This window comes from Cryptotermes secundus, unplaced genomic scaffold (genome assembly GCF_002891405.2).
Source record: "Cryptotermes secundus unplaced genomic scaffold, Csec_1.0 scaffold1320, whole genome shotgun sequence".
Lineage (NCBI taxonomy): Eukaryota > Metazoa > Arthropoda > Insecta > Blattodea > Kalotermitidae > Cryptotermes > Cryptotermes secundus.
In genome coordinates, this window is record NW_019724761.1 from 29,212 (window position 1) to 40,425 (window position 11,214).

Here is an 11,214-nt window from a genome sequence, read left to right on the forward strand (position 1 = left end):
GGTAGAAGGAAGGAGGTGAAAAAAGAAAAGGGCGGTAAGAGAGGGTATAGGGCAAGGTGAAGCCAGACAGAAAATATGAGGTTTAAACTTGGCGGTGGCCAAGCTTACGACCGTGCAAATGACTAAGCTACCGTTGTAGCATAAGATACTAAGTTAGGCATGATCTGCTCTGTAAAGCCTGTACTGACCGGACTTGTGTGTAGTGCAAAAAGAAGAATTTTCAATAACATGCTACATGTCCGAAATATACACTTGACGAAAAGACGAGCATATTCATAACAGACAAACCCATCTTCTCGTCAGAGAGGATGTTACATAAGGGCTATTACCGTAAGAGTTGGAAAAAATTCTCTGGTCGTGGGCCTGAAGGGGCCTGGCGGCAAGACCGCTAGTCACAAAGTAATGTGGCGTGCCGCCAAGAAGTGCGAGCGTAAAAGAGGTTGTCCAATAAACGTCTTAGCCAAATCTGGGACCCGCCTGAATTTACTTGTCGCGTTGCATAGGCAACACGCGACAACTGGTGTCAGAAGGTGCATATCGGATTCTGGAACAGAGTATTGGACCAAGACAGCAAGTACGTACAACACCACATAGATCAGAGAGAAAACGTCACAGTAACTTTGACTTTGACTTAAGTTAGTGGAGAGTCCAGGAGAGTTCCGCAGTTCAGCTTAGAGGACATTTCCAGGCAATTGAGAGACTAGTGTGGAGTGCAGTGCAGTTGTGACTTCTACACGGTTCAAGAGAAGGTTCTGAGAGTAGCGAATATAACAGACTGACAGACAGAATCCAATAGCAGAGCTCCGGAGGCTACACACAAAGATTATAATTGAAGTGTTGAATACTTTACGTTATGTGTTATTGTTCCAGTAATAATTTGGAGAGTTATACTTCTTTGTAGTTACGACTCAATAGTTATCCAGTAAACCAACTGCCAACCCAACCTGCGTCTTAGTCACTACTACACGTGACAATACCAACGTTTCGGAGGACCCTGCTACCTAAAGGCGTATCCCTGGAAACTGAATTCTTACTCGTATTATTCATCCCTGTGAGAACCTCATATCATGTGCTTATGACGTTAGTTTATTGGGCGAAAACAAGTACCTTAAATAGAACCGCGAGTTCAAGGAGGTCGCTCTGGAAGTATACCGAGAAAACTTAATAATGGGGGCCACGAAATATGTTCAGTACTTCAGAATGTTATGTTTTCGTAACCGTGATGCATAATTGAATGAAACAGCAAGAAGTTCTGGTAAGAACTGGTATCCTACTTTCCTTTAATGCGACACGGACCTCACACAAAATGACGCCTGCAATTCTTCGTTACCGGAGGCACGTGTTTACCCCAGCCGTTGCCTAACAACGATAAGGGGATAAGCAGACAGACCTACAGACTCTCCTTTGATACGGCACGGACTGTGTAGAAAACCGAGTCTCAGCAGTTCTTCTGTTGTGTGTATTCATTGCAGCGGGAACGTGTTTGCCGAGCCGTTGCCTAGCATCTGTGTGGGTGTACATATACAGACACACTAATGAGAAGGGTTTGTGGAGTACGCCGTTGAGATGGGGTCAGGTGCCATGATATACATACCAAGTTTCAGAAAGGTTCAGGCATTCAGAAGGTGATACGAGACATACAAAGACAACAGCATGTAGGCTTATGAGATCATCATGTTGTGTGTGTGTCCATAACCCCCCCCAATCCAACTTTTATGAAACGTGGTATGTACGAGTATAATAATTACCACGCTTTATAGGGGTAATAAAAGCATATGTGTCCGTGAATAAGATGTAAAAGCTTGTGATGATGGTACATTAGTANTTTGCTAGACAACGACTCGGTAGAAACGTTACAGCTACAACGAATATACACGCAACAATAGAAGAATTGTTGGACGCATCGTTTTTTATGCAGTCTGTGTCGTATCAGCATGGGTGCGAAACTTGATCTCACGTCAGGGGAGGAACATAGATTGAAGGTGTCTGAACAAGATTCTGAAAGTGGACGTAAGAGAAATGCGCAAAACCTTGCGATCTGAAGAGTTGAAAGAAAATGGACTGCATAGATGGAAGGATAGTTTTAAAATTGGTCATGAATATCATTTGTGGATATGTACTGGATTCGATTGGCTGAGGAAGAACATTTTAGTTCTATGATAGAAGTGGAATTTATAGAGCAGCTGAGCTACTGGTAACTTCTCAAGAAGTTCACTTCACCATTGGGTTATATTCCAACACTGCACTAATTTTTCTAGGCTCATGCAGTTAGTTGTATGAAGAAAGCAGTCTTCTGGGATTTGGCACCGTGTATACGTGGAGTTAACCGACGTTTCGGAGGAACGTATCGCTTCCATCTTGAGGGTAGAAGGAAAAATATAAGAAATCCGCAAGCGAAGAGACACGGTGTACCTGCCGTGTACCGCCGATCCTGCCACCTTACCGTCATGACGTTCGTATCACGGCCGGACATTTATTGTAACATAATGTTCTTCACTGTCTTCGTTGAGTTCATGGAAAAAGTGACACATAAAAGAATAACGTCATCCCATGTATAAAAGCTATTGTATTCTGATCCTGGAACAATGTGGAAATACTGATTCTTAATCCCATACAACAGGCATGTCCAACGCGTCGATCGCGGAATGATTTTTAGTCGATCTCATAGGCCTATATGGAAATTGTACGTGAAAAGCATGTAAATTCACTTGAAATATAAAATAAGAAAGAGATCATAGCTACTGTTGAAGATCTTTAATTATCAAGAAACACCACTGTACGGCGAATAGAAATGATGTGCGGAAACAGAGCTGAACAGTTGTTGAAAGATATCTCCAATTGTATTGCTGTCTCCTTCCAACTGGATGAATCTACAGACATCAGAGACACAGCCCAGTTACTAGTTGCTTTGACAACAAACGTCATGTGTCGTGTTGTTTTTACCAATATTTTTGCTTAAAGCGAGGTACGACGATAGGAGGGGGTGGTAGATCACTGGCAGTTTTGACACTAAAAAGTCGATCACAACCTGTTTGAAGTAGGACATGCCTCCCATACAATGTGTTTGTACTCCTGGTAGTACAGGCTTTTCCCCCACAGGAGCAACATAAGAGAATTCATCAGTCGAGCCACATTTACTCAATTTAATTACTTTCCCGCTCGTAAGTAGATTTCAGCCTACGTATTAACTTCGACGTATGTGGATGGCTACTTGACTTCAAAACTATTCGATAATTTTAAACTCGTACCGTGTTTAGTTAATGCACAGTGTTGGTGATAATTCTTACAGCGATTTTGATAAAATCGGAATTTTATCTGAAGTTTTATCAGTATATGTTGTCCCGAAATGATAAAATCAATTTATTGTCTTTCCAACGTTCATCGAGTACGTGTTTCTTCACAGTAATGGAAAATATTTATCTGCATGATAAGACAGTTTTTATCCTTTGATATAGCCTAGAACAAAATTACGATTTGCATCATACCCAGCAGAGATCCGTGACTCTTCTTGTACGCTATTAGTACATGAAAGAGCCAGGGGCAGTAGTGAGACAAATTAATTTTCACTTTTTTTGCAATGCATGGAACATCGAGTATGTCTTTAGAGCTTAGTGAATCAGCATGAAAATTCTCTACATTTTCCATAAAAAATGTACAGAGTAATTCATAAGTCCCTCCGAGATTTCAGTTACAATTAACATACAAATCCCGGAGGAACTCATGCATTACCCTGTATTTAGGATACGTGTTTCATATAATTATCAGAATAGTCACTGATTGTTTCCCGAAGCAGCATTAACCAGCTGGTATTTATAATGAAAGTGCAGTGTTTGCTGTGAGGTAGGAAATGAGTACTTAAATATGAAGTAGAAGAAATTCGTGCTTCAAAGGCGTCAGAATTGTGCACTTCCTATCGGATGCTATGATGAACTGATCCACTATACTTGGAGAAACAGGTGTAGCTACGGAAGGTCCGTTAGTGAAAGTTTCGGTTAAGTACAGGGGATGGACAAAAATATGTACACACCTGTGAAATGCATGCCTGAATTGAAGTGTTTATTTTAGCGACGTTTGTAGGTCACGCTGTCGTATCTGCCCAACACCACTACCTGTACAACCTCCGCAATACGTTGCAAGCTTCATTTGTTGTCGAGAGAGTGTTCTGTGCAATTTTTTATGCATCACGTCAGAGCTAAGAGAATTCGAACGCGGGCAAATTGTTGAGGCCCATATGGTGGGTGCTTCCGTAACCAAGGTAGCCGAGGTAGCCGAGGTTTTTGGTGTTTCGCGAGGCACAGTATCCAAGATTATGACCGCATACAGGAGGACTGGAAAACCCGCATCCGATAAACACCAGCGTGGACGGAAATGTGTGTTGAGTAATGGAGACAGACGAACATTGCGTACGATTGTGACGAAAAATAAGAAGACTACAGCTGCAAAAGTGACTGCTGAACTGAATGTCACGCTCACAAACCCTGTCAGCACCAAAACAGTACGAAGGGAACTCCACAAGCAGGGTATTTCTGGACGAGCTGCAATTCCAAAGCCACTCATCAGTGATCAAAATGCCACTAAGAGGACAGTGTGGTGCCGAAGTCATAAAACCTGGACTATGGAGCAATGGAAGACGGTCATTTGGTCGGATGAGCCCACCTTCACACTGTTTCCGACTTCTGGCCGAGTTTACGTCTGGAGAACGCCATCCCAAGCTTACGATCCAGATTGTTTGCTGCCAAGAGTGAAACATGGCGGGGGGTTGATCATGGTATGAGCAGCCATATCGTGGTATTCTGTCGGACCCATCATTACCCTGCAAGGTCACGTCACTGCCAACGACTATGTGACCATTTTGGGCGACCAGGTCCATCCCATGGTGCAAACTTTCTTCCCTAATGGTGATGCCATTTACCAAGCCAAGAATGCCTGTGATCACGTAGCTCACATCGTCCAGGACTGGTTTTCTGAGAACGAAGATGAAGTGTCACGTCTGCCTTGGCCCCCACAATCGCCAGATATCAATATTATTGAGCCTTTGTGATATGTTTTGGAGAGCAATCTGCGTGCTCGCTATCCACCTCCATCATCGATAACAGAACTTACCATGCTTTTCAGGAAGAATGGTACAAGATTCCCTTGCAAATCATACAGGACCTCTATTTATCCATTCCAAGGAGACTGCAAGCAGTTCTGCAAGCCAGAGGTCCTCCACAATATTAGTCACGGTAATGTGTTTTTTGTTGGCTGTTTCCATATTTTTGTCCATCCCCTGTAGGTAGCACTACTGCTTCATATTGTCACGTAATGGAGTGACTGTAGATGGGATTTGGATTGGTAATCGGATTTATTGGACTTCTAAACAACAACGGTGACTGCTCCTTCCTCATGGCCGCTCGTCCCGAACGGTTTCCTGATAATGTGCCAGGCGCTCCAGGTGTACCATCATCCTTGATTTAGCATTCCTCTGGATCCTGCACACCACATCGTTAATCCACATGACTACCCTGTGTGGACAGTTGCATGGGGATTGAAGCATAATTGGCTTCCCTTTTGTGCGGGTAGGCCAATGGAGCCACGCATCGTCGCCCTCGTGGTAGCCCGCGCAGTTGGGAAGCCTGTCGTAACGAGTTTTGAATCGGTCACTTCCGAACGTCAGATTTTGGCGGGCACAGTTCTGAATGTTTTGTAATCGGGTCACCAGTTCTGTCGCATGGTCGATGATGGGTCGTTCCCTGTCGTGGGGTGGTACGAATAGCAGGTCTCAGGAACAACAGAGTTCTCTCCGGAGCGCCAGGATGGCAGATGTTAAAGCTCTACTCTTGAGGATGGATGCCCTGTAGGCAAGGAGAAAGATGAATGACCTCGCGTCCCAGTCCGACTGGTGGGACACGACAACCTTTCACAGATTCTCCTTGAAGTTTTGGTATATCGTTTCGCCATGCTGCTGTTGGACTACGGTCAGGTGTCTGGTGTATAGTGCGTGTCGTGTCCATTCCTAGGCGGTGCAGAACCTTGTACACCAGACGGAACTCGAAATTACGGCCTTGATTAATATGTAGCTCCCGCGGTACTCCGAAGTATCAGAAGTTGGTTACCATCGCTTCCGCCATTGTCGACGCCCTTTCGTTGGGAATGGCGTAGGCTTCCGGCCACTTGCAAAAATTGTCCACAGCGATATGGATGTATGTTTCCTTAGGGCCCTGCTACAGCGATGGCAATCCCTTCGAACGGGTCCCCGGCGTTATAGTGATGCATTTGGCCCCGGTTACTGGTTCGGGGGCCGCGACTGGCTGCACAGGTGTCGCACTGCCAGCTCCGCTTCTCAACATCGTTCCTTGCCTGGAGCCTGTAGTACATTTTCCTGGCTTTATTTAGGGTCTTGTTGACACTCAAGTGACCCGACGGCCCACCATATAGTCCGGACAGCACTCGTCCACTTTGCTCCGAGGGAGAACTGTGTGATCTGTTCTCGATTATTCATCGACGGATTCCCAGTGGCGATGTGGTGTGCCATTCCTCACAGCGAGGGTTTCCAATGGTACCAGTAATTTTTGTACGAGGAACTGCGGTCAGCGATGTCTTTCCATTCTTGGCGTTGTTCACTGTACTTCTAGTGTATGTCCTGATCGTTTGGTTCTGTTCTCAGAGCGGCTTGATCCCAGCCGATTACGGCTACAGCCGCAGTAACTCGTATCTGCTTGACGTCTGCCCGCGCCTGGGCGTCGTGGCAGTGAACTGACACCTCTTGACATGGTCGTCAGGAAAGTATTTCGGCATTTTTGTGTTTTCTGCCTTGGCGATGCTCGAAAGAGAAGTTATATCCTTTTACTCCCTGACTGCAGTCTGCTGTTTGCCCATCGAGGTTCTTTAAACTCATTGGACAGGTTAATACTGAGTGGTCGGTGCGCAGGTGGAATTCTTGTCCGTAGAGGTACTTATGGAAGTGTCCCAGCGTCCTGACGGTGGTTAGTACTAGCCGGATGACGCAGTAATTTCTCCCGGCCGTATTTAGCGTCGTAACTATAGTAGACTGTTACTTGCTGCCGTCCGTCCTCACATCGACAAATCCGTAACTGTCTGACAGTAACATAAATCTAGTCTTGAGCCCCAGGTGGGACTTGACTTCAAGACTGACTGGCTGACCGACCGCCAGTCTTAACATGACTTTGACTTGGAATCTTGAGTCGGCGGTTGGTGAGTACAGTTCGTGAGCTGTAAGTGAGCGGTAGCAGTGCGTGGTTAATCGTGAAGAACTTCCATGATTAGCAGCCGTAACCTAGCGACGTCTAGTGAAGACGGTACCCGAGCAACAACTAATGAAGATGTAACAGACTGAGACTTAACATTTGCTATAGTGATTTGTTAAGAGTGTGGGTTAGTGTCATCGTTATACGATGTAGAAACGAGTTATAAATGTTTAATAAATCCAATTATCAATCCATACACGCATTATTTAGTCAGTAACACATGACAGTATTATGAAGTCCTATAGAGTACTCATTAAAAATAGCCCTGAACAGTTTGAACTAAGTCAAACCAAATTGTCTGCTCTCCTTCCCCCCACAGTTGAGCCTGTATAAACGTAAGCTTGTTTTATGCACGTTAAAATTCTTGTGTCCCATTATAAAAGCAGCTTTCTGATTCGTACGAAGAAGGTCGCGTAACTGCAATGAAAATACCTCTTAAAATGGAAACAGTGCACACATCTGGCCTTGGCAGCAACACAGGATAAACATCTGTCAACCATTCTAGCGTCAGTAGAATATTTATATTGTGAATTCAGTGAAACCGCGTAGTATGACCTAATTTGGCACTGAGAAGATAATGAACTGTTGGGCATTCTTTCTACGCGTATGTTTTGTTGGGGCGCGTAGCAGGTTTGGCTAACATACAAACGGAGTGTGTGTGTGTGTGTAGCAACCGCTGGATGACGACGTAAAAGCTGTGAGAATCAGTCTGGTGAAGTAATGACGTTCTGTGTGTAGGATAGAGAAATATGTTGGGGAATTGTGGACTGTGGTGGGGGAAGCAGTTTAATGTGGGAAGAGAAAGCACTCATCGTGAAGGGCTTCGAAAAACGTTCGAGTTTAGTGTTAAGAGAACACAAGTAGCGAGAAGTGGTGTGTAGAGTACGTACTCCCGAAATAAAGGCGTTAGTTGTTCGCTCGAAACGTGAAGTAAGAACTGGTTCATTGCTTAGCGACTGCACAGGAAAGGAGTTCGCTCATAGATACGTCTTAAGAGATAAAGTATATACCAAAGTAAATACGCTTCCCCACCACATTGCGTTATCGATTGTACGTATGGATTTCTTACCACAAATCGAGTGATTTCAGTTCTCATTCACGCGGTACAGGTTGAGGCAAGATGGACGCTGAAGCGAATAGGGGATCCTTCCAGGAGCAGTTACTCGAAACTTATGGGCTGGTAAGAATCACGTCCTGTCATTGCAATTTTTTGGCAAGTAGGATGGAGTAACTTTGTTGTAGCAGCCGAATTTTGTTTTGTCTTTCATGTATTTCTTGAAGCAGTTTCTACCAGTGAATTATTCTGAGAACATTCCCAGTTCTCTTAAACACTGAACAGTGCGCCCTAAGAGTTCGCAGGTTTCCCAGCATTAGCGTAGATGGTTAAGTGAATGTGTTAACAAGGTCAGGTTTCGTTTCTGTGCCACGCGTTTTCTGCAGTACCGGATAGTTTGTTATAAACATGTTTAATGGACATTCGAGCTGCTTGCATTGCCGACGCTTCATTGTCTAAGGGAGTCTGTGTTCAGTGAAGAGTGGCGTCGTCTGTCATCTTCTTTATGATGAGGACCATAGACTGTTTGAATCGAATTTTTGCTGTGGCACGAACGTAAAATAACCGGATTAGCGGTCTTACGGAATATGACACCATGTAATCTGCAGTGTTGTTACTGATGATTCCGAGAAACGTGTAGCCTCATAGATACCAAGGATGTACCTACGTACGAGACTGCACAGTCTCTCAACCCAGAAGATCACAAACCAAAATCACCCCCCTGAAAACACGAAATTTTTGTTTTTTAGGCTGGACACTGGACCTACTCAAAGTGTATATCTGTATTTCGTTACACAGTGGTTTAGTTGGTTTCTTGGTGTGGGGTGAGATTGAGTCCACTTGCCACATCGGCCACTAATAATCGGCCTGTTGTACGAGCTACGGATAATTTATGACGAATGCGGAGCAGTGAGTGAGTGATATGTGAATTGGCAGGGGAAACCAAAGTACTCTTAGAAAACCTGCCCCAGTGCCACTTTGTCCTCCACAAATCCCACATGACCTAATCTGGGCTCACCCCGGGCCGCCGCTGTGAAAAGCCGGCGACTAGCCGCCTGAGCGATGGCACGGCCTCATTACTCAATAAGTAGTGCTTTCCGTTTACGTTAATGACAGAGTGATAGATCGCATGAGATGGGGGAGAATCGGGTTGTTCATCTTAAGGCGCTGTACTGCGTAAGTAGCGTTCAAAAATTAACTGTTCGGTAATGTTCCAGTGTTTATTAATACAAACGTTCCTTCGGCGTTACATGAAGGAAGCGTTTCCACGCCCTTCCATGCTTTTGCATACAAAAAAAAAGTCTGCTCCTCTGCAGTTTGTTACAGGACACGAGTAGCAACAGGAGGAGGCAGGGACCGGTATGTTCCTGTCTACTTTGCAGAAAAAGAAATCCAACCGAGCACGTTGGTGTGGTGGTAACGCTGTAGACCTGCATTTTGGAGCTACTGGGTTCGAATCTCCGTCGGACACCGGCAATCCTGACGAGATTTTCGTGGCATTTCGCAGACCCTCCAGAATGCGAGGACTGTGCATCCATTAGACCACGACCGTTTCCTTCCGAATCCAGTCTTAATTCATTCTTTTAAGCATCCCAACACTCCATGTAGCCCGAGTTACAGCGTTGTACAGTAAGCCATGAAGAAAACACACGGTTGCGGTATTGCGTGGTGTACAGTTCGAGATATTGAGGATACGTAGTTCGAACGAAGATAACTTATCAATACTTGGTGTTGAAATTTCAGCGGGATTTTTGCTGCTGGACATGTTATTTTCGTCCTGCAGCAGCTGGCAATGTACTTAGGTTATCTATCGTTTACAACGGATGTGACTAGTATCAAGCAACAAAGACACTCCTTCCCTTACCACCACACCCTGTTCACTAATTTAGTTCATGTGTGATTCACATTGTGGTCGTCTGGATTATGATGCCGTGTAGTCTGGTAGGTGGGTACCAACTTTTCGGAGGGAGATATTACTTCTAGGACAGAAGCACCTTGAAGGGAAGGCGGTGCGTCCTACAAGAACTTTGGTACCCGTCTACCAGACCACACTGTCTATCCAGAAGACCACAACTTGAAAGATGTTTTATACATTCTTAAATGTAACGTAATTAAGTAAAAGTAAAGTAAAGGTATCCCTGTAACAGGCCCTGGAGGCCCATAGGGTTGTGAGATGTTGAGGTTCCCACATTTTCTAGACCAAGGGTCTCCAAAATACGGCCCGCGATGTGATTTTATCCGGCCCGCGAAAGAATTGTGCAGAAATGTGCCAATTGAACTAATTTTCCAATGAGTACTAGTAAATGTGATTCCAAGCTTATTGACCTGACATATTATACTGCAGTTGGATGGCTTAGCTGTGGAAAGGTTCTTTCGCGCTTTTTTCAGCTCAGGAATGAAATTGATATATTTCTTACCGAGAAGAACCATCACGAATCACTTTTATCAGATACCAAGTGGCTTTGGAAATTAGCATTTTTTGCTGATCTGGTGAACCATATGAACCATTTGAATTTAAAGTTGCAGGGTGAAAATCACTTAGTATGTGATTTATTTGCACTTATCAAGGCATTCAGAGCAAAGTTGATACTTCTGGAAAGCCAAGTGAAAAATTGTAACTTTGTTCATATGCTATACGGTGCAGAGTTGCATAAATAGGGTGAAGCAGAATTTCCTTCCTCATTTGCAAATTTAGTCATTTCAGATTTTAAAGAACAATTTCGGAGGTGATTTGCTTATTTGGATTCCAGTGCTCAGGAAATTAGATTGTTTCAAAATCCGTTTGACTGTGATGCTGCAGATGTCCCAAGTCAAATTCAAATGGAAATTATTGAACTCCAGGAAAATTATCAAATTAAAGACAAATACAAGGAAGGAAATTTGATCGAATTTTATAAATTTCTGAACTCTGTG

General features: G+C 44.2%; 1 protein-coding gene across 2 annotated transcripts in view; it reads left to right on the top strand.

The window, feature by feature from the left end:
* LOC111863035 (plastin-2) overlaps positions 1-11,214 on the top strand; it is a 77,996-nt gene that overhangs the window by 14,770 nt on the left and 52,012 nt on the right. Inside the window, exon 1 of one of the 2 annotated variants that reach the window (XM_023848979.2) lies at positions 7,983-8,427. The exons of the other annotated variant lie outside the window; for it this stretch is intronic. Within the exon in view, the coding sequence (XP_023704747.1) occupies positions 8,368-8,427 (60 nt within the window). The 5' untranslated portion in view covers positions 7,983-8,367. Of the gene's footprint in view, positions 1-7,982; positions 8,428-11,214 lie in introns of those variants that run through there. 2 annotated transcript variants of the gene reach the window in all.